General features: G+C 36.1%; 1 protein-coding gene across 1 annotated transcript in view; it reads right to left on the bottom strand.

The window, feature by feature from the left end:
• The window catches only part of LOC132299510 (uncharacterized), a 33,502-nt gene extending 9,410 nt beyond the window's left edge, over nt 1-24,092 (bottom strand). The window contains exons 1-15 of the mRNA XM_059796191.1: nt 23,566-24,092; nt 23,398-23,482; nt 20,271-20,310; nt 19,926-20,168; nt 17,691-17,790; nt 17,526-17,600; nt 13,003-13,101; nt 12,044-12,160; nt 11,819-11,934; nt 11,508-11,607; nt 10,008-10,366; nt 9,393-9,723; nt 8,007-8,221; nt 2,916-3,134; nt 2,296-2,482 (exon numbers count right to left, since the gene is read on the bottom strand). Of these exons, the coding sequence (XP_059652174.1) occupies nt 2,296-2,482; nt 2,916-3,134; nt 8,007-8,221; nt 9,393-9,723; nt 10,008-10,366; nt 11,508-11,607; nt 11,819-11,934; nt 12,044-12,160; nt 13,003-13,101; nt 17,526-17,600; nt 17,691-17,790; nt 19,926-20,168; nt 20,271-20,310; nt 23,398-23,482; nt 23,566-23,697 (2,418 nt within the window). The 5' untranslated portion in view covers nt 23,698-24,092. The remainder of the gene's footprint in view (nt 1-2,295; nt 2,483-2,915; nt 3,135-8,006; nt 8,222-9,392; nt 9,724-10,007; nt 10,367-11,507; nt 11,608-11,818; nt 11,935-12,043; nt 12,161-13,002; nt 13,102-17,525; nt 17,601-17,690; nt 17,791-19,925; nt 20,169-20,270; nt 20,311-23,397; nt 23,483-23,565) is intronic.
• Between the last annotated feature and the right edge of the window lie 502 nt (nt 24,093-24,594).

Raw genomic sequence — 24,594 nt, 5'->3', positions numbered from 1 at the left:
TGTTTGAAGAAATAATAATAATAATTACAGAGGTTGCCTAAAAATGCCAAAAATGCATGAATGAGCATCTCAATTTAATCAACAGATTCTAAAGAACTTTAGATATTATTTTTTGTTTCCTTCGAGACCTTCACGCTCACTAGAAGTTGAACAATCATGACGCTGCTGATACAAAGTTTCAATATGATAATGGAAGTGCCACATGACATGAAGGGGTTGGGATCTGTACACCCTGGTATAGCGAATTCTTATTTGGATAGTAGAGACACATGTTCCTTGCGTTAATCCGAAATGATATTTATACTTTATAAAATTGGTGAATGCAAATGTATTATGTTTCGATTCATTATGGAATTGAATGTGTTCACTTGATTGCAAGAGATATTTATATGTATGTGATGGCGATCAATACAAGAATATAAATATCGTTCATAAATAATTCATAGTTGGTAATTAAGGATGGACTCTTAATTAACTAAGACTTGAACCGGATACACAATGGGTTGAGATATATTGCCAGAGCCATCATATGCAATTGATTCCTATCATCGTCATGGCATTCGACTCTTAAGCATGAGAGAAATATACTATTTTCTTAATTACTCCCTCCGTCCCAAAATACTTGTCCATCTTTCTATTTTGGGATGTCCCAAAAACCATGTCCAATTCCAAAATTGGATGTACTATTTTTTATAACATTCCCAAACTATCTTTTTAAGTAAACAAGTGCACTAATTACGGAGCACTATTTTGCCTTTTAACAAGGGCATTTTTGAAACTTCACTCTTATCAATACAATAAAAAACTATTAAAACTCCACTACCATAAAAAGTTAAATTCCCTAAGTAATACATGTATTTTGGGACAGAGGGGGTAATAATTACTCTGATTTGATCGACAAATCTCATGTGATCCCATGACCGGCACTTTGGGTAATTATGCAATTAATAGTTAGAGAGTTATATTCTCAATATTTGCATCATTGCTACTTGTATTTACTTTGTATTGATTATGGTTGATCACAAAGTAAATTCGAAGGCCTTCGCGTGTTTTGGACAAAATAGTTTTGATATATATTTATTTACTAAATTATTTTTTTTGTCAAATAAATATTTTATTGTGATCAAGCCAGGAAAGAATCAAGAAACCAAAATAAATATATTAATTGTGCGATTGGATTGATGGCTTTAATTATCCGATAACTAATTATGCATAGAGGGGTCAAAGTGAAACATTGATTTAATGGTTATTTACTATTTAATTGGAGGTCAATTAATTTCGTTTAGTGCAGTAGAAATAAATTCATGAATTAATTGAATTGGATTCATGGTTGTTAGACCGGATCAACAATTATTAATTCATTATAATCAAGAGAATAGTAAGCCCAAAGAATTCTCACCAATAGCCTCAACTTGATATTGGAGGCCCATAAGGATTGGAGTTATCACTTTTATTTGTAGAGATTTGAGAGTTGTTAGTTCCACTCCTTGCGTCTATATATACATGTATGACATGTATCATTAGTAAGCTTTTAGGCACCATTAGAGTGTGAAACTAAATACTCTCTCTCTCTACAATTAGGGTTTGAGTGTACTCATCTTCTAAGCTCCCACAAGCTATGCATCAAATGTCATTCATGGAGGAATATTGGTGATTCCTAAAGACCAGTCCACCTACAAGGAAGAAGGAGGGCTAAGGATTGTAGATCAAGCTTCTATAAGTGAGAACATTCACTTTTGTGGAGAGTTGTGAGGTTTAGTCAAGTCTCTATTTAAGTTTCGTAACTCTATTTGATGAACATCATCTAATTCTTGCATTAAACTAGCTTCTAGAGATGAATCAAGGTCCAAAGATGAAAAGCCCTCTTCTAATTTTTAAAAATATCCATTTCCCTAACAGATGGTCAAATAGAATTCACTTTAGTCTGCCAAGATTTCAGCTAAATGCAGCTTGTAAAAATATGTTCAATTCCATTCTAGTAAAAAAACACAGTGATTGTTTGCAAGCTTGAGCATACAGTTTCGATACGAAATTAAAACATTAAAATTACTTGTCCTATTTGAACAGAGAAAGCATAAATCTTCGTCACTATTTCTAAAATATTATCATCGTATAAGTAAACCAAGTTTCCAAGATAGAAAGTACAAATCTCAATCCCGTCGGGTCAAGTAAACAAATACCTAGAATAATATCACAAAACCCTCTAGAAAGCAAAAGGCAACATTCAATTCCACTTTTCCATCTATGCCAATAGAAAGTTCACAATATATTTTGAAATATAACAGTAGTTATCACCTGTAGCATTGGGGGTCTCAATGAAATCCTATCATTTTTATCATTTTGTGGACCATCAACTGCGATTAGTGCCAACTCTCCATGCTCTGCTACAGCTTTTGCCTGTGCTTCTTTGAGTCTCATTTCTTCTTTTCTCCTTTTTGTTTCTAAATCAATAGGTGCAACCCCAGCATCCACAAAAACACACCTGAAAAAACACAGCACAACGGATGTTATGATTGAAATCATTATATCATGATCTACTGCTTCGATTTTAACTTCTCCCGAAGTTCTGAGTATGTCTTTCACAATTTTCATATACTTTTGTGTTAATTTATTTATTTATTTTTTTTTATAAGTAATATACTTTTGTATTAATTTATTAATCAATGCAAGTGCTCATCTGTTTTACCAAACAATTCTCTTCTGGTAAAGAATCTTCAATTCGGAAAATTGTTGTAAAAGAAAAACAAATATATCCACATAATGGCAAAAAAAACAATCATATTATATTATCAAGAGGGTAAGAGGGAATAGGAAATGATGAAGACAACACACATGTTTTATGGAAGAAATTTAAGTGATGAAAAAAAATAAATAAATAAATAAAAATGAGTCCATGTTTGGTGACCATAACTTACTCGATGGTAGTTGGTGTCGCCACAAACAATTGTCTCCGGTGCCAGACTGCCCCAGTCGCATGCGGAATTGCTACATCTCCTAAGTATCTATATTGTGGTCGCAAGGAAGATATGACAATGTATTGGTGATAGGCAAACGCACAATACTCAACAGTTTGGTCCCATGCAGTCCATTCAGGTTGAGGGAGAAGATCACCCACAGGTTGAAAAGTTTCCCAACTGCAGATTAGCTTTAGTTAGACAAAATCAAAAAATCTTAAAAAGAACAATTAAGTAGGTTAATCAAAGCACAATAACATACAGCATAAGTAAACATCGGAAAGAAAAAAAAAAAAAAAAAAAGAAAAGAAAAAGAAAAAGAAAAAGAAAAAGAGTGGATAATAGCAGGTGCTTATTTGAAAAATAAGCTTAAAGATCCTCACTAAAGGAGGTAGACAAGCTATGCAAAATCTTATAAGCATTGAAACCAGTGGAACTTACTGAAGCAAGAATTGCCAAGCTCGGTCAAGTGGATCCATAATCTAGGATGGCTGCCTGATGTCTGGTTCAGGTTCAACCACAAATATGAGCCAAAACCGAATTTGATATAGAATGAGGTCCCCTTAACTAAAGCCCAACGCCGAACCCAACACTAATTAAAAGTATTACATACTTAAATGATTTCTTTGACAACTATATCTTTATTAAAAGAAGAGACGATCCTTGATTTCATTTAAATTGTATCCATATACGTAACATATTACTTCTTTAGGTTAAAGAAGTCTGAAATTGGCCTGAACTGTGATACACAGGAGCTCAAGTTGTGCTGGATGGTTTTGGCTAATTTGTGCTGATCTTAACCCCAGTTAGTCCATTACCGTACTTGATAATTGGTGGGGGTGTGTGCGCGCGCAGGGCCCCCCCCCCCCCCCCCCCCCCCGGGGGGGGGGGGAGTGGTTGTTGTTAACAACTTTGAGTTCTCTTATATACAAAGAGACGGGATAAAATGTTCCACAATTTTTAAGTTTCTTGCACTTTCTTTGAGGACAAAAATACACCTGTGAACTAATACCCATTCACAGGTTCAGTATGCAAATATACTTTTCTTGAGGGCGGGCTTAAGTGTTTAAAAAATATCAATACGTATCGGCAAGTATTTTTTTTTAATAAGTACATATCAATAAATATCTGAATAGCATTTGTCTCCTAAACAACTAGGATAAAGTTACAACTAGTTTAAAGAAATATCCGTCCTGTGATGTTCATTTGAGACATAATAAATGTTGTGAAAAGTTACTTGGATGAGATGACCGCCATTTTTTTTTTTTTTTTTTTGATGGTATCCAACAGGACGAATGCCACTGTTGGTACAGAGGCAGGCAGATAAAGGTGCAAAAAAGTAAGGAAGTAAAATATAGAAAAACTGTAAGCAAGAAACAATCCTAATATGGAGAAGTTGTACAGAGATAACATATAACAAGAGAAAAATAGTAGTAGATAGCAACCCGAGATATTTACTGAGCTACATCCAGTGTTATTAAAGGCTCAAGGCGCACCAAAGTGCTAGAGGTCCCTTGGAGCCTAGGCGCGCGCGCCTGAGTGAAGTGAGGCACACAATTGAAATTTTAAACTACCATAAAAGCATTCATAACTCATATGTAGTATCAATATTCTAAAAATTAATATCATATCTAAAAAAGTAAATCCATCAACCATATAAGCATTCAAGAACCATAAAACAGAGCACAAATTTGTTTTCTTGAACGGCAAAACATAATTTGCTTTTTTGAAAGGCAAAACATAATTTGCTTTTTTTGAAAGGCAAAATAGAGCACAAAAAGAAATAAATTAACCAAAAAACAAACTGTTAACAAGAAAAGGAAAGGAAAAAAAAAAAAAAAAAAGAAAGAAAGAAAAAGAAAAAAAAGACAGTAGATGAAGAGAGAGAGTGTGTTAAAGAAGAAAAAAGAGAAAAAACAGAACCAAAAAAAGAAAAAGGAGACGGAGAAAAGAGAACTAGACTAAGAGAAGAGAGAAGTAAACAACGATGAGAAGAGAGGAGTAGAGGAGAAGAGAGAGAAGAACAAGAAAGAACTGACATGGCTTCGTGGTTCATCTCTACAATTAGGGCTTCGTCGTTCGTCTCACAATCTCACTCTTTCTACGTTCGGTTGACACTTTGACTCTTGGGCTTTCTTATTTGTTTATTCTTTTGAACAAAAGTTCATTCTCTCATACGCTTAGGCGTTCTTATTTGGTCAATAGTACCCTTTTTGGCTAAAGAAATAGAATACTCATTTTAAAAATAAAAAAATAAAAATAAAAAAATGAGGCGCGCTTGACAAATAGGATGAGACGCAACCAAGGCGCACGCCTAGTAAACATCAGTGCGCCTGAGATGACAATAGGCGCTAGACCTGCCCCTCGAGCATAGGCGCACGCCCAGGCGCGCATTTAACAACACTGGCTCCATCTTCCAAGTTATATGATTCTACATATAGGAATTAGACGAAATAATCAACATTATATATTGTCTCCAAAAATAGAAAAAATATAAATATTTTTCATATTGTAATGTCCTCGTTATCCGAACCATGTTCATGTCTTGTGTCCATTCTTGTCTATATAGGTCGTATAGGAGCCATCAGATAAGACTCACCTCAAGGTTGAGCCGATGTGGCAAGTTGGTAATTCTTGGAAAAGTGCTAGATTGGGGTATGACCAGAATACAAGATCAATGGCAAGGAACACTCTCTCTCTCTCTCTCTCTCTCTCTCTCTCTCTCTCACACACACACACACACACGACAAATCAGAGTTGCAAATTGATGAGGATAAAATAATTTGAAGATGACCAACCAAGATAACCGCGGAGTTCCTTTTTCAAATCCAAAAATGCAGGAGGTAAATATGATGACGACTCTGTCATTCAGTTGGTGAATGAAGATCACGATCCATCTAATTAAAATATTCCTGATCGACATTTGTGTAACCAACCTGATCCCGAAAATACATCGTGTGACAATTAATGAGGTATGAGAAAAAACCCCTAAACATTGAATACATAATGACTTTTTTGTTATACGATTCCAAGTACTAATTTGATCGTCAGAGGGTCCTCGGTCGGCACCCCATCAGTGCCATTCGAGATGACATTCCATTGTTTTGCAGGTAAACGCCATCGTCCTAAGTCGCGAAGATTTTCGCATCAACACAAATAAAAAATGGGCAAAAAAATCAAGTTTAAAATATAAAATACAAAACGCAAGGACTACAAAAATACAAATAACTAAGTGATGCTCCATTTTGCTGCTGAAAAAACGATGGAAAATATAATAAAAAATGTTTAAACTATTGAATTACCAAATTAAACCCAACAATAACAAAAAGTTGGCAGTGTCAATAATGACACAAACATATTAAATGTTGGCGTAAATAGCTGTTGTCCCATCAAGGCATCAGGGTGATATACTTGCATTGCGTTGGTATGGAAAAATAGGAATGAATATATCCACACTTTGAATCAGGTTAGAGTGGCCGATGGATAATTATATTGCACGGTACATGACACGAAGCAACGATGAACCAGTAACGTACGGCACTTCGGCCAGATTTGGCCAAACCGGACAGCCATGGAGAAATATTCACTGATGGGTTTTAGTGGTGCTTAAAGCAATCATAAAATGGATGAAAATGAGAAAGAGAAATCGGATATGCAGTACTCCAGGAAAAGCCATTATGATTATTCAAGCAAGGCATATTCTGTCCCGAAATATGAAAGGCTTCCTATGCAATTAAAGGGGAAGAAATATTGACCCAATCAAACAGAATTCCTATTGTAGTAGTCCTAAAAAGGACATTGGGTGTACAAAGAGATGTGCATGGATATGCATTTGTCTTGTGAACCTCAAGGAAGGTGGTAGGGAGACACGAGAAAATGTTTTATTCTCTGTGAAACATTTTCGAGAAATTTCTTCTTCTTTTTTTTTTTCCCTAAGTCCACTTCCATTACCAAACAAACAATTTTACAAACATTTGCAAGAATTCTAAAAAAAATAAATAAATAAAAAACAGTTCCCGGGGAACTAAAAAATAGGGCTCCAATACTAAAACTATTTTTAATTTTATTTTCAGAGAACATTTTTTATAAAGCATTCAGCAATACGAAGTTTCAAACAAAAATAAGTACTCTCAGAATACAGAAGTGTCAGCAGATCCAAGCCAAAATTACCAGGATGCAGTTATTGTCATTCCAATGTCGAGTCTAGTATGAGTTAGGTAATCATGGGACTTCAGATGTTTATCCCATGCTGTGGTGTTAATACGGACAAAATAGCTCATTTTGGACACATTAAGCAAGGGCAAAATGCTTAGCAGCATTCAAGATGCCCGTACTTAGCGAACAAACTTGTCAACCTAGGAGATTTTGCACAACTCCTCAAATAAAACTAACTTGGGTGGCCATCCAAAGATAACTTTATTGGGACCTGATGGTTCTCAATGCCCAATCATGAGAAGAGGGTGCCCCTATCACATTCAAAGCACGTGCTACTTATTAGCAGTATCAACATGCTGGTGTTCTCTCTGTTGGCACAGAGGTGTGCACCATGGAATTCTGTTGGTAGATCTCCCAAGAAGGTTGTGCGTGGAGTTGTTAGCAAGACATGAGGACTAATTAACTAATCTTTGGTAAACAGCCTCTACTACTTATGTTTACTCACACTTAAGTCTTGTACATAGCAAATGAGACAATATTTTAACTGCAGATCTATCGCCATTTACTTATTAGAAGGTCCGAATCCTGGAGCCACCATTGGTATTGTAGTATAGGCCATTGGAACACTAAAAGTTTGTTACACAGCAAAGAGAGGCCAGGCTATCACATTCGGCAGCTTTAAAGTATTTGGACAAATGAATTAAGCAATTATAGAGATTAATCACCAATGCGCCAGTGGCCCAGCGATACCAAACCCCTATTTCTCAAAGGGAGGTTAGGGGTTCAAGCCTCAGTGGAGACATGGGCGTGTAAGTACCAACTAAGAAAAAAAAAATTTATAGAGATTAATCAAAAAGTATAGAATTACGCGTCCTCCAAAACCAATGTCTTTATTACCTATATAGTTGAAAGTTCTGGGGTGCCGCTTCGGAAGGAGATTTATAAGAAGAAAGCCCATCATCAATAGTGGTGAAAGAAGAAAGACCACTACTTCCAAAGCCTGATAAGGGCATCGACTGAATTGTTGAAATAGCTGTTGCAGCAACAGGGCTAACCCTCCGAGATGTTCGATAGGCAACACCAAGTAATGCTCCCCCATGTAAACCAATAACCTGTAAGAGAGAATTTTGGAATTAGAGACGGGGCCAACAATTACTTGGCAAGAACTATGATAAACACAATTTAAACCAAAAACTTCATGGTGAACTATTTGAGGGAAACATGTATTGATTGTTAACTGCTAAGAAATATACATGACGAATTTTGCATCACTTAACATCTCCTTGACGACCAAAAAGATAAAAGGTTTGTCAGCACCAGGATAGAATAGTTGTAGCAGAGTATTCAGACAAGACAAAATCTATTAAGTCAAAATTGGATACAGGGAGAGCTTTGGCATGTCCGATGGGCTTCAAGAAACCCCCCCCCCCCCCCCCCCCCCCAATTCACTAGTAAGAGGTGGAGAACAAAAATGAGATTCTTTCTGTAAGAAGGAATCTAGGACCTGCCAACACGAATTGTCACCCCTGTTGGAGGCCACGCCCCCTTTTATGGTCGGGCTTGTGACAAGAAAGAAATAGGAGGTCTTCTGATGGGGAGGAAACTCCTATTTAGTCTCTCAAAAATTCCATATTAGAGTTCTGTATTCTTTTGGGTTAATGAGCGAAATTAACCTAAATCTTTGGTGGATTTGTGAATTTGCAGATAGCTTGAGATTTTAGATGGCCTCTCTTTGTCTTTCATGAATTTCTTTGGGCGCACTCCACTTTTGAGTGCTTTTACTGAAACATTAACTTTCTAAAAAAAAGGTTTGGTCAAAACAGATCCATGATAAAAATAACACCAACAACAATAACAAGTAGTACTTGACCTATTATGAGTGCCTAAATTAGATGCTGTTTTCAGAATCTAGTCATGCAAAACGAATATCATAGCAGATGAAGTATGACTGAATTGTTTCAGAAACTATGCTCAACCAGATCAAGCTTTGGTAATATTGGAAAGTAGCAATATATATTCTGATAAATCAAATTTATACACACAAATTTTTTCCTACATCAATATCACTCCCAAGGAATCAAAAAATAAATCACAACCTTTATAACTTCCGGCTTAAATCATACATCACTTGTCAATTGATGGCTGTAAATTAATTTTTTTTAAATTTTAAGCATTCCACAATATTATTCTGACTACCAAAACAACCAAAGAGCAGAATCCTTTCTCTCCTGAAAAGTGCGAACATGAAAATAAAAAGTATCATTGAGGGAAAGAGGCAGATACCGGTTCACTGCGGCCACCTATAGACCTCATTAATATATTTGATGTACCATCGTCCAGCAAGATACGAACTTGAACGCTAGCGGAAGAAGCAGCAGTTGCAGCAGCAGCAGCAGCTTGTGCTGCCGCAGCAGCAGCCTCTTTTGCTTTTCTTGATGAACCACCCTTTGGAATTATCGGAATTCTAGGAGCCAGAGAAGATTCTAATAGAGCAAATCTGTCCCGACATGTATCCCACGCCAATAGTCTTGCACTGCCGGAATCAACAACGGACCAGTCACCGACCTTGAAGATTGAGAAGTAAGGAATATCAGGCCACACAATTGCAAGATACCTGCAACAAATCACGTGATTAAAAGCAGTTCTTATTAAATGGGCTTCTTTTCACATGATTAAATGAGATTCAAACTCAACAGACTGATAGGATTGTAAGACCACCCAAAGTGGAAGGAAACCGTAAAGTGCACGAAGATCCCAACTAAATGTTAGAAGATATTGATTGTGATATTAATAGCTGATCTACATATCCATACTACAGAGTCAAAACTGGAATAACAGTAGGTTTTTATACTGCAACTGAAACAGCAATACAGAATATAATTTTTATGGGTAACTTACTTTCCGGAACTGCTCACAGAAAGAACTGAATATGAATCATGAGGAACAGGTGTACTGATGTGTTTTTTTATCTGCTTGACATGTAGTTGTTCATATGAGTCTCCCTTGACCCCTCCCATTTCATTCAAGGAGCCATTACTTCCAAGGGATGGATTTGCTGTGTTAGACAACTGAAAGTGGAGCAACTTTAATTCCCTTTCAACAACATATACAGCAGAATGCTCTCGGCTTCCTGGTGGTGTTGGCAGGGGAGCTACAGCTGGAAGAGATTTAGGATCAAACTCACTGACAATAACACCAGCGTTGGTTCCAGTAGCAACAAGGTGTGGCTGTAGAGGATGTGCAACCATACAATAAACCTGCAATAGAAACCCAGGAGTGTGAATTTCAGATAAGAAAGTAAGGAAAAAAAAAAAAAAAAAAAGGACCACCTATCTACTATCCACAAATTCTTTTTTCCCATGTATTTATAAAGCTCTTAGAAAAATCCATTTCTTAGTTTAGAGCAAGTCTGAAATAACAATCCAGGTCTCTCTTGTTTGGATTATATGAAATATTTACCACCTTCTACGAGAAATGAGGTTCTTCGCATTTTGCATTCAATAGAATTTATCCCAAGTGAATCACGTGAACTTTTCAATTAGTTAGAGAGAAATAGTAAATATATACTTCTATGCATTGAGATCTCTAACCATTTCCAATATTGACCAAGCGCACCAAGAAGAAGACTAGAACCCACGATCCAACTCTATAAATGTGCTGATTTAACTATTAAGCTCTGGAAATTAATCATCGTGATTAGAATGTCTAACCGTCCAGATGAAAGATAGAAAAAGAAATGAAGAAGAGAATAGGAGAAACAATGTAAGACTAGTGATTGTTACAGTTGGCATAGTAGCATAATTATATTTACATAGCTAATGTTTAAGGTTCAAAACACACACACACACACACACATAACATGGAGATTTCAGAGTACCAACAACTAACTCACACAAAGCGGAAGTGAAAGCAAGAGCATGAGAATGTCAATGTCTAAATTATTTAGAGAGCAGAAGCGCCTTTAAAGCATGTACATGTTCCATGTATTGTTTATTATGTAATTATATCAATTGTTAAAAAGGTATAACAGCTTGAACAAAATATAAAGAATCTGTTGGGAAGCCAAGTCTGTGACATGTGGCTAGATTCAGGGCAGAATGAAGGATCCGTTTCAAATTGAAGAACTGAATATTTAAAATTCAAATTACATGTGAATCCGCTCTCAACTCATTGATCCGCTCATTAGGAGTTCATCTAGTAAAGTGCACAGATTGTGTGACGTGGATTGATGATATATGGTTTTAAACAACTTTGACAAGTGTCGAACAAAAAAGTTTTGTTCAGGTCACTACACAGCAGAATAACTAACTGAAGCTTTTTTAATTTAGAATATCATAAACCTAAAATTAAACCACAAATAAAGATCAACTAGTAAAAGATCATTTAACAGTAGCCTACCCTAAGTTTCTTGTGTGATGCAAGAACTTGTGGAGGAACTAGTGAAGAAAGTTCACATAATGGCCTTGTGAGAGCAGAATATGTGGGGTGCTCAATAGCCCTGCAAAATAATCAACCGAAAATCATAATTCATCTCATAAAGAGAAACAAAGGGCATATATTTTATTGAGTCATTATTTTTCCTGGACAGCATCGAACTGTTATGGAGCCGACTGCAAACTTTCCGCGACCAATCAACTTAATAAGAGAAATAAGGAATAAAAACAAGAGAAATTAATAGCGGATGCTGCCATAAAGAACAAACTGCATACCAAATATGGGAATCTTTGACACAAGTTAATATATCAAGGTTAGGAGCACGAGGATGGCACCAAGATGCCACACTGTGGCAAGCCAGTTTAGGAACAGGTTTAATACGACGCAACTCCTGAGAAATAAGAGGAAAAGGAAATGAAGACAACATTCAACACAATTTTTCCATCATAAGAAGTGATCCTCAAAATTAAAAGTAAGAACTTCCAAAGTTAGTGAGGCACCTTAAAAGAGATTGTGTCCCAGATTGCTAAAGTCTTATCTGCACCAATTGTAATAAGTTGAGGTGCACCTCCAATCACTCTAGAAAGCTCAGCAGCCACAACCCCTCCATCATGAGCCTTAAAGTTTCATAGAAAATTTAAATAGGTTCAAAAATATAGCCAACAAAAATAAAAGCAGGAAGTGTATTGTTTTATACACTGGAACCAGAAAGACAAATGCATGCAAAAAGGTCATGTTTAGCATAAACTTGAGGGGGAGAGAGAGAAGAAAATTCAAACCAAATTATATTCCAGGATTAAATAAACCTTCTAACAGATTTTTTTTTTTTTTTTTTTGGGGTTCATTATGTTGTAAGGCTATCGAACAGCAACACTTGTTAATGTCATTCAACTTTTAAGCATTTAACGATATCACCAGCTACAATTTCTTCAATATTACCACCACAAGAAAAAAAACACCGTAACAAAGCAATGAAGGATTTCACCAGCAACTACAGAGAACTAAAGAAATAAAAAAGCAGGACCCATAATGGACATGCAAAAAGGTCTTAAATATTTTATTTGCATATTTTTTTTATGAAACGAAAGTAATAAAAAAGAAATAAAAACAAAAACAAAAACAAAAACAAAAACAAAAAAACAAAAACAAAAACATTGGAACAACCTTTTCTAACACATTACATGAAGGAATTTTCAAATTAACCATCAAATTGGACATCAGATCACCTAGTGACACCCTCACACGCATGTGACTGTTCTTCATGTTTTAGCGTCACAATCTTGAAAATGATAAATCTATGTGAAAAAACACCACTTGCCAGTGTAGTTCACACATGGGCAAATATTATCAGGAACAAATAATTTATCAAATATAAGATAGTCAGAAAGAAGAAACAAACTATTTTCATCAAATGAAGGAAAAGAAACAGAAGGTAATAAGAGAATAAGGAGATCGCGACCTTTAAGCTCAACTTGGGTACAAGTTCTCGTGAATCTTGACCATGGTCCGCACTCCAAAGAACAAGTAAACCATCATTGCCACCAGAAACCAAAAGGGCCTGTATCAGACACAAATACAGCAAAAGAAAATTTTGAAGGTACTTAACGAAATAATATTGACAAACACACATATTGTAAGTCAAGGGAATAACCAGTTGAACAGGGAAAAAAACAAAAGAACAAAAAAATAAAATAATAACCTGATTATATCAGAAAGAAACATAATCATCATTTTCAGCACTTCAATATATTCAAGACATGAATTCTAATGAGTTCCGTTTTCGTACTTTTTTCTCAAAAGAAGTTCTACACGGAATACATTGGAAATTAAATTTTATTGCTACAATCAAAAGAAAAGGCAAATGAGAGAAAATTTTACCTGGACTGGCAACAAAAGTATCAAACATTTAGATATTTGCGTGCATTTTTTTTTTCATGAGTGCATTGATTAAATGTGTGTACTGTAAAAACACGTGTATATTATGACATCAGGATACACTTTATGAAGGGGGGAATAAAGAAACACAACTTCTATTGTCAACTATAATTGCAAAAACTTCATTGGTTGTGACCCTCCAATAATGGAGGTAGCAGTTTCCATATGAATGTGCCGGCCTGCCCAAAAAAAAATGAGATTGTATGAAGAGATTTAGGCACAAGACATAAGTTGGCACATCAAATCTGACCTTAATTATAAAGGTCAGGTCTAATCATGGGAGCAGGTTTGCAGGCCCCTCAGGTTGGGAGGCCTAGGGATTAGGAGATTGGCCCCTTTCAACAGGGCCCTCCTAGGCAAGTGGCTCTTGAGATTCGGCAGTGAACGTAATAGGTTATGGAGGAAGGTTGTTTCTTGTCGATTTGGGGGGGGCAGGGATGCTCAGCTAGACCGGTCAGGTCTGCTATAGGTGTGGGGGTTTGGAAATCCATTGGGAGAGGGTGGGATGATTTCTCAAAGTGCATTAGACTCAGAGTCCGGGAAGGAAGGGATATCCGGTTTTAAGAGGATGCTTGGTGCGAGGACCATCCTTTGTCTAGTCTGTACCCGAGGTTGTTCAGGATTGCTGTTGATAGACATGCTATGGTTGCTGACTGCTATAGCCTTGATAGCAGTAGGTTGTCTTGGGATGTTCAGTTCCGGCGATCCTTTCAAGATTGGGAGTTGGATGACGTCGTTGGTTTGTTGGATCTTCTGCATAGACAAGAGGTGGATGGCACCAGGCCGGACTCATTGACTTGGGTGCTTTCTCCTCAGGGGAAGTTCCAAGTCTGGTCCTATTTTCACCAGCTTTCAGATTTTCGTGGACCCACCTTCCCATGGAAAACGGTTTGGCGCTCGATAGCTCCTCTTAGGGTGGCTTTTTTTGTGTGGACTCATGTTTGGGGTAAGATTTTGACTCTGGACAATTTGAGGAAGAGACGACATGTTATCGTTAACCGGTGTTGTATGTGCATGAATGATGGAGAGTCTGTGGATCTTCTTCTCTTGCATTGTCCCGTAGCTCACGACTGCTGGAGCCTTTTGTTGGGTCTCTTTAGGGGTGCTTTCTCCTCAGGGGAAGTTCCAAGTCCGGTCCTATTTTCACCAGCTTTCAGATTTTTGAGGACCCACCTTCCCATGGAAAACGGTTTGGCGCTCGATAGCTCCTCTTAGGGTGGCTTTTTTTGTGTGGACTGTTGTTTGGGACAAGATTTTGACTCTGGACAATTTGAGGAAGAGACAACATGTTATCGTTAACCAGTGTTGTATGTGCATGAATGATGGAGAGTCTGTGGATCTTCTTCTCTTGCATTGTCCCGTAACTCACGACTGCTGGAACCTTTTGTTGGGTCTCTTTGGTGTCCAATGGGTTCTGCCCCAAACCTCAAGGGATCTGATTGATGGGTGGAGGGGTCAAAGGGTGGGAGCGCGCGCTCATAATTTCTGGAGGGTGATTCCCCTTTGTTTTTGGTGGAGTCTTTGGAAAGAACGCAATCGTAGATCTTTTGATGGGGAGGGGACCTCCATTGGGGCTTTGAAGTTCACTACTCTTTGCTCTCTTTTTAGTTGGGGTATGGGGCGAGATTGTATTTCTTTGGATGAGATTATGGACTTTTTGGGGTCGTTGGGTTCATAGATCTCATTTTCTTCTCTTTTTTTCGTCTTTGTACAGTTCTTGGGACGCGGTCCCCTTTTGAACGCCTTCTAATACAATTTTACTTATCAAAAAAAAAAAATCATGGTTCTAAATCTTGCAAATTAAATTCAACTTAGGAAGCACGGACACTCCAAAATGGGCGAAGAATCCGTGTCCGACACGTGTCGGACACGCCAAAAAACATGTTTGGAATTATTTTAATTTTTCGACACGGACACTCCGCGGATACGCGTCCGACACGCCAGGGGTGAGTGTCCGACACGCGTGTTTTATTTTCGGGGGTCTAAAAGATAATTTTTGAAAGAAAATTGGGTTAAAGTATAAATATGTGAAGTTATTTAACAACTTTTACTCACTTATGTGGTCAGTACATAATAATTTTAAACTTGTAAGGTTAATATGCAATTTTAGACAAAACAAATAGATATTTAGGTTCTGCTTGTTTCGACGTAAAATATTCTTTTTTAAAAATATTTTTCTTTTTCACGTAAAATATTCTTTTATTTTTACTTTGTTCGTGTTTGGCAAAGGTCTACGTCGAGGTTGAGATCGAGTCCATCGGGCGGGACATGTAAAATAACTTGCCGCAAATTGATGAATAAGTTATTTTTGTTAAATTTTAATATTTTTTTTTCTTCGTAAATATTTTACGACAACCAAACACCAGAAAATAAAAAAAATATTTTCTGAAAAATATTTTATGTCCAAACAAACGGAGCCAGGAGCCTTAAGAGCCAGTGATTACACTATTACAGTAGATGAGTTGTGATTTTGTGTATTTTTTTCATTATGAGGTTGATGAAAAATAGTAACACTAAGTAATTTTTAAAGTACTACATCATATATATATATATATATATATACACACACACTATTCACCGTGTCCCTGTCGTGTCCGTGTCCTAATTTTTTTGGATTTGCCGTGTCCGTATCGTGTCGTATCCGTGTCCGTGCTTCTTAGAATTCAACCATATCGAGACTTTAGTTAGTTATCATTTACTGTAACTTGTGTTGGGAATGTAAGTATAATATATCCTAATAATATAATATATCAAATAGTTTTTATTAATTTTAAAGTTTTTTCTTTAATACATATGCCAACATAAACAAGCTAGCAAGCTGACATGGTAGAAAAATATTTTGGTGTAGGTTTGCATTGCCAAGCCCAATAAAACATGGCAGCTTTCTAAAAAGACATAAATTTGGCCTCAATTGTTGCCCCTGTACTAACGACTTAAAGCTAATAAAATTATATTCCTGAACCAATGTTCATAGGAACAGGTTAAATTCCACTGTGGATAGGGAAAATTTATAATTCCTCAATCCAACAAAGCCTATACTACAATTAAACTAATAAAAGTGACATATGTACATAATCAATTGTTCCCTCTATCCCAAAAAATTCAAAGCACTTTCTAATTTTCTTTTTTTACTTCTATATACCACCCCAAACTACATAATAAATCAATTGTTTTTTCTTAAAACTTGAAATTCTCCCACACCCTTGACAGAATTTTTTTCGAAATGTAATACAAAAAAGCTGAAGTGTCAATGTATATTCTTCCATTAAAATTTAAGTCTTCAAAAAGAAAGTCATTTTGGGATGGGGCAGCACATAAAGAAATATGTACAAGAACAGGTACTTAAAGAATATTTTTCCAGTGGTGGTATGTGCTTGGTCAATTGAATATAAACAACTTGGAAAACAATGAAGAATAAGAGCCCATTGACGTCAGCAATCTACAAATTCTCCATAACGGACATTATTTTCTCATAGATAAAGATTGTGTTCACACTTGGTTTAGAAAACAAGATTTCATAAAAAATAATAATAATAAAATAAATGTCTCTCATGCCCTATAGCTCTACTCCTTCATTTGGGTAGAGGCTCCACCCAAATGAAGGAGATCAAACCAGACCAACTTTCACCAGGTTTTCAGAGCTCACCATGTCTGCAGCCATCTCTTGCAGGTCAAGGACATTCAAACGCAGAGAAATGTCTCCAAAACAAAGTCGACCAAAAAAGATCACCCATGTCCCTGTACCTATTCCTAGTTAACTGATAATTGCACGAGTTATAACTATGATACAAATAGAGTCTAGCTTAACCAATATTTGGAATTCAAACTTCCTCCTAAATCAACAACAAATCTATGCTGAAATTTTCAATAAATTTCATGTGCTTAACCCCTAACGTCAAGTACAAGTTTGGAAGCCCTCATCCCATAAATTTGTTAAGAAAAAGAGAAAATGGATCCTCAGATAAAAATACTTGACGCATATGCATTAATGACTAACATGAAATATGAAGCTACACAAAATTCAATGTTTTTGAATTAAAAACCTACCTCACCAGAAGAAGCCATGAAGGTCATCAAACAAGAAATTGATCCTTTATGACCTCCAGTGTACCTTCGAACAAGCTGCAAAGAAACAAGCATTATCACACAATGCAAGTAACAATAACAATAACCTAATAGGCTAATAGACCAAAAGCATAAAAAACCACAGACCTTCCATGTAATCATTGAAAGAACTCTAATTACACCATCTGAGCCCCCAAAAGCCACAAGAGGACCATCCCCAGCTGCTGATCTGGAGAGGAACTCCATACTGCAACCAGCAAACAAAATTGCTAAATAAAAATGCTTGGGGGAAAATACAATCATCTGGGCCTTATGGAAAGCAGGTGGCTCATAAATAACTATAGTCCCAAACTTATCTATACGAATTAACTTGGTAATGCCAGACGGTCATATTTTATGTTTTAAACAGTAATTTAAAATTAGTTTAGCATTATGTATCTATTATTCTACAATACAGAAATATGGTATACCAAATTCGGTCATTTGTCATTCCCCAAAAATTGAGCATACAGAAACATTTGTTTAAAGCTCCAAATAGCATGGGAAGGGGAGGGGGGTAAAGGTGCCAGTTGGAAGAGGGAAAAAGGTGAGTTGAAGACAAGTTGAGGGTCCTTTGATTGAAAGATGGGGATAAGAGTGCGAAATTATTTCACCAGTTGGAAAAATCCCACAGGAGAGCAAATTAATGGGAAGGAATTGAGCAAGGAAAAAAACATCAAGAGGGTTTTGTGCAGTTTTTTGAGTACTTGTACTTTGAGACTTCTCACTGCAGGCTGAGACTTGACGGAATGGAGTTTGTTAGGATTATTGGAGGCAATAAGGAGAACCACCAGACTTTTCACTGCAGACTGAGACTTGACAGATTAGAGTTTGTTAAGATTATTGGAGGCAATAAGGAGAACTATTGAGCCATTAGCTCATGGTAACTCCTCCTCCTTCCGTATAGGAGGTTGAGAATTCAAGTTCCATTGGAGCGTAGTGGGTGTGTGCATTGAGTTGGGTGCTTGTATTCTTGCTTAACAATTTTATCTTTTTAAAATATAATACACACACACACATATATATAAGGAGTAGCTAAAAAGGCCATCTAGATGAGGTAGCAGAGCTGCAGAAGCACAAGGTCCCTAGTCCTGGTGACATGACAGTTTATCTATTTCAATAGTGGTAGGATGTTGTGAGATCAATTGTTATAGACACATTTAGCTTTTTCATGAGCAGGAGAAGTCTGAAAAAAAAGGTCCTTTTATTGTTTCAGTCCCAAGGAAAGAAAGAGCGGTAGATTCCAAAGATTTTACGCGTATGGGTTCTTTATAAATGTAAAGCTAAGGTGTTTACTTCCTGAAACAAAAGGGTGATAGATTCAGTTTTTCACAGTCCCAAAATGCTTTCGTGGATGCCCATCAAATTCTAGATATGATGTTACTGGCTAATGATTACTTGGACTCAAAGATAAGAAGTACCAATCCAGGCTTGCTAGATATTTTGACATGGAAAAGGCATACTACCACGTAAATTGGACATTTCTCTTGTATGTAATGGAAAAGATGGGTTTCAGACCCCAGTAGGGAGAACATATGAAAGTTTTTTATTTCTTCAGTGGAATTCCAATGCTTATCAACACAACTCTGGCCGCCTTCTTTGACAGATCAAGAGGGCTTAACAGGGAGACCCATGCTCCTTTTTTTCCATTACAATGATGCTTTTAATCATATGCTGGGGAGGAATGTGGCAGCTGGTTATCTCAGAAAACTTCATAATGAGGTTGTAAAACGATATCTCTTGGCAATTTTCCTTTTGCTATTTGCAGATGATACAAATGTCTTCTGTGATGCAGATAAAAACCAATTAAAGTTTTTTAGGTCCATTCTTATGCTGTCAATCAGTGTTCTGGCTGAAATTTAATCCATGTAAAAGTTAGTTGATTCCAGTAGAGGAGGTGCAAGAGGTGAAAATTTCTTATGCTGTCAATCAGTTGTTGGGTCTCAGGAAGAGATTATAGATCTGTTGAGGATATTGTCACTTTTTTGGCCTCTTTGAAGGCTTACAGGCTCTTTTTGCCTTTTGTTGTTCCTTTGGGATGCACTCCCCTTTTGAGCGCTTTTTTATAATTCTTACTTATCAAAAAAACCTTTGGTATATTGGTATAATTTTATATTAAAAATACAACTCAAACTTCCCACAATATATCTCTTCATTTTTTATTTCTAAGAAACAAACTTTTTCTACATTAAAAACTGTTCATACATAATTTTTCTTACTTGAGGAGTCAAATTTACCAATACTTCTAGCAAATAAAATTAAAAAACAGATGGAGTAAAATAAAGTTACTGCCATTAGTGGTGAGTGAACATAAATCAAATATCAGACATAAGTGGGACTTGCCAGAGAAGTGACTTGTTGTCAAGTTCCTGCTTTGGTACATCACGGCCACGCATTGTCACCAAGTCTAAGAAAATGGTTTTGTTCTCACAACAGATGACAAGAAAATGCCTTCCTTTTGTTGAGGGAGCAACAGAACTGAAAGCTGAAGTATTGACTGATGATGGAGCCTCAGCAGCAGCAGAACGGTTACGCGAGACTTGCCAAAACCGCACATCGTCATCATAAAAGCTAACCTGCTTAACACTTGAACCACATGTCCATGGCAGGTTCATGTTTCAAAACAGAAGCCACAATAGCCAGCAAAAGGTATATATATATTAAAAGGTAGATGAACAGATCCATTACCTCCCTCCCCGTATGGCTTCTGTAGGTTTTCCCTTAGGCTCTACCAAACAAACAGCAAGAATTGGAAAAAAAAAATAAGTAAATTCTTGCAACAAAAAGAATTATGAAAATCTCTGAGCATGCGAAAGATAAATTATTTACTATAAATATATAAACATTTTTTCCTATAGCAAATGGGCATGATTGAAAAAGACCTAACACAATTCCAAATAGATTCTTCAATCATTTCAATTTGTTTCCAAAAAAAAAAAAAGTGGTAATATCTATTCCTAAATATTATTTAAAATTGCAATGAATCTGAATAAACAAGAATTGCACAAAACCAGAAAGGCCTGTTTTATCACAGTCTCTCAAAACAAATTGGAGAAATTAGAACATATATTAATTTAGAATCATTCAAATATCCTTCTTTCAGAAATTGTAGTATTCTTTTGAATGCCAAAAAACTTGCTGAAAATGCCAGCAGAAATTAGAAGCCTGGTCATTTACACATTACGCAATCAGACAAATAAAAAGAATAAAAAGAAAGAGACAGATATGATTGCTTACAGCAGAGCAGCGTCAAAAGATACACTCCCTGGAAATTTGTGACTTAAATACCATGGAAAATGATAATTAAGAATAGGCGGTGAATTAAAAGTTTAACTAAATATTTTCATTGGTAAGATGGAGGATCACTAATTCATCAAAACACACAAACACATATATAAAAAAATAAAAATAAATAAATTAAAAAATAAAGGAGGCCAGTACCAGTCCTTTAAAAATATTTAGCAAATATATGTTCTCTTCATAAAAATGAAACAATTATAGAACCCCAATACCACATCAAACATTTTTCTGAGAGATGGTTAAAAAAATCTCCAAACCTTCAAAATGCAGATCACAGCAGTGGACAATTCGTGTTAAACTATCCAATAGCCCAACCTGACAAAGGTTGCACTATTCATTTACACTGGATGTGAAAGTAAAACTTGGTGAAATCTTCCATATTTTTAGTAAATCCTCAATGCTACAAAAATCTCAAACTGATAGCTACCCATCTTATGCAAAGCAATCTCTCACAAAAACGCATCGAGTTCTTAAGATACCACATTTACCTATGAAGATGGCTTTTTGTCCTACATCTACAAAAAAGCTACCACGTGTACTACAAATATCACAGAAAATATTTATTTCCTTCCATATGTACCACATAGGACATGAAGACACTACCATTCAAGCCCGCTTAAACCTCTGCAGTCCTTTTTTTTTTTTTGATAAGTTAAACCTCTGCAGTCCTTATTATCAGCAATCCTAAAAAGAGCAATAAACCGATCACTAAGATGAACATTTCCACTCCGAAAATCATCTGTGACCATCCCCACCACAAAACTTATGAAATTTGAGAATCGTCTGAACCTTTTCAAAAATCCTATCACGACACCACTTCAAATGAATCCCTCGCCCCATTATTATCAGAATTCCATATCTTCCAAGCAATGGCCAAAAAATAAGGGACATAATTATGATTCATCAACATTAGATAATGATTACAAGTAATGGTAGTATATAGTTTAGATGAAATGAAACTATCGCATATTCACAATGACTCAACCTCACAAAGGTTGGAGAAAAACTGGATGCAGAAAAATTATTCCGTAAGAAAACTTGCATGTCAATCTTCACTAATAAACCCTTAATAATAAATAAAGACTCGACAACCATTGATTCTTTATCCTCATGCGTTTAGACAGATCAGGAGCTCAGTCCTTCAAAGGCACCTCTTCACATTACATGTCATTATGTCAAGCCAAAAATTGAACACACTCAAGATAAGCTTTTGTCAATTACTTTACTACTTTCACTGAATCTAATTAGTTTTATTATGTCCCAGTAATAAAATTCTTGAAATTTGCCAAAATAAAATAAAATAAAATCGAATTTTTCATAAAATGATTGAATATGTATATATCCCTTAAATAATAAATCCCGAAACCCCTAACATTATGAATAATTCTTAATCTTTTTTTAATTACAGAGTCATCGTGGATAATCATGGAGATGACTTAGTTGATCTTTTGGACTCTATTGGTCCTTAGGTTCAACTTTCATTTTTTGTATTACGGACACTTTCCCCTTTTGAGCGCTCTTCTAATTGACTTTTACTTACCAAAAAAAAAATTATCTAATCATTTAGTTCTCTCAGCATTAACATCTTTTTGGCTCCAACATTTTAGCATGTATCTTCTCTGTTAGAACCTTGTTTTTATCCCAATAACTCAAATTTTGAATATTTAGATGTAGAACAATTTCTTGAATGCAGTATCTGTTAATGTGGCTATATTGCGAATTAGCTGATAACATACGTTTTCTTTTAAAGTGTAGCTAGTAGGCATTGATTGAGAGATGCAATTCTACCACCAACTTTCTAACCTGGTCTTTGTCTATCAAAAAATTAAAATACCTTGACAAGAACTTTGGGTATATTACAAACCCCAAACTTTGACAAGCATGGTTTCTTTGGTTACAAGGGATACGCTCAAATGGTTTGTTATATTTTGTTAGACTACGATAGTTTCAAAGTATATATACAAAACCTTTCCAATATATTGGAGTATACAATAGAAGGTTTTAGTAGAGCACGTTCAGAACTTCAGTGGACCAATGTAGGAACCTACATGAAGTGATTGAAGTGTAGTTTGGGTTAAACTTCGACTTCTACTTCCTTGTTAAAACAGGTCATAAGTGCCTTGTTAGCTAACAAAGTATTTTACTCTGATCGTTTTTAAGGTTTCCAAGGTACTAGCTGATATGTATCTCCAGGTAGATCCTAAGCTTCACTCACCCCCTCCTTTTAAATCTGCTAATTGGTCCCTCTTGAAACGCAAGAGGTTTATGTTAATCCTTGTCGTTCTTCCCTTTCCTCGTGGGTTTGCGAGAGCATTTGTTGTTCTCAGTTTCTGACTCTGTCAAACTTCATTGTGTATCATTATTTTACATCTGAAAAAATTTATATTGCCTACTGGGAAAATATATATATATAGAGAGAGAGAGAGAGATTGCCGGAATAGTAATAACCAACAAACTTAAAATCTATGATTCAAACTATAGCAGGAATAAATATTTTTTGAAGAGGCTTTCCAACCTGATTCACCCTCGGCGAGCTTTTCCAACTTGGCACCAACCAATCGCCTCTCGTCAACACCACCTGCTTTCAGCTCATAAATCACCTGAAATGTAAAAAAAAACAAACAAAAATAAGTAAAAAATTCAATTGCAAAAGTACAAAAATAGAGAAATGTGATAAATTTACCTGGCGGTGTTCCCAGTTCCAAACGGAGACGCGATCGGAATCGTCGGCGGTGACCAGCCATGGATGCGTTGGATGCAACTGAATCTTCACGATCTTGTCATTCGTCGGACGAAAAGCTTTCAAACGCAGCATTGCCTTTATTGAAATTTGCAGATCAAATTGAGACGACTTGGCTTTCTATGAATGATTGAATTTGTAATCAGGGCAAAGTAAATGAAAAACTAACGCCCTAAATTTTGAGAGATCTGATCGAGCTCCGGTGATTTCGTCCGTCGACGCTCGGATCGGCGACGGACTCAGATCCGTGATTGGCTTCTGGATTTCAGAGAATATTTGGGGCTCGACGATTTATGGCGAGAAACGAGCTACACTGGAATGCTCTGTCGAGTGCGCATCGAGTGCATTAGAGGGGTGTATAGTGTAATTTGCTTACATGAAATGAGAAAGCGGATCGAAAACTGGAACCATATATCTGAATATCATGGGAGATTGAGAATGCTCAGGTTAAAAAAAAAAAAAAGTGTTAGAAACGAAAAAATATATGTATGTGTCTGTGGGTTTGCGTGTCTTTCTTTAATTTAAATTAATTTTTTATTTTTAGAGAGAGAAAAAAAAAAAAAAGTTTTAAATGATAGGATTAACCCTTTAATCACCAATACTACAGTGTACATTTTAAAGGACCTAGGTTGTATGTTTGTTTTTTGTTTTTTGTTTTTTTGTCCTAAGGACAACAACATAAATATTACGAATATTTCATTAAATCTGCTATGCTTTTTTTTGCCATTTCCTCCTCCGCGTTTGTTTTGACACTCTCTCTCCTTGGAACATACCATATATGACGGCCCTGTTTGGTTGGGGAGCTCCTAGTAAAATTCCTTGTTGATAAAGGCATTTGTGAAATGAATTTTGTTGGAAGGTCTCGTAAGGGGGAAAAAACGTTAGGCAAACGTATTTCTTAAATTTACTCTAGCTTTTGGATTATTTTTTTGTTGCTTGTCCTTAACAATTATTGCAGCCCTCTAATAAAAA

The sequence above is a fragment of the Cornus florida genome, unplaced genomic scaffold, assembly GCF_030987335.1.
Source record: "Cornus florida cultivar Cherokee Brave unplaced genomic scaffold, ASM3098733v1 CherokeeBrave_3.0.0_Hap2_Chr03, whole genome shotgun sequence".
In the NCBI taxonomy this organism is placed as follows: domain Eukaryota; kingdom Viridiplantae; phylum Streptophyta; class Magnoliopsida; order Cornales; family Cornaceae; genus Cornus; species Cornus florida.
This window is presented reverse-complemented; position numbering and strand designations above follow the sequence as displayed.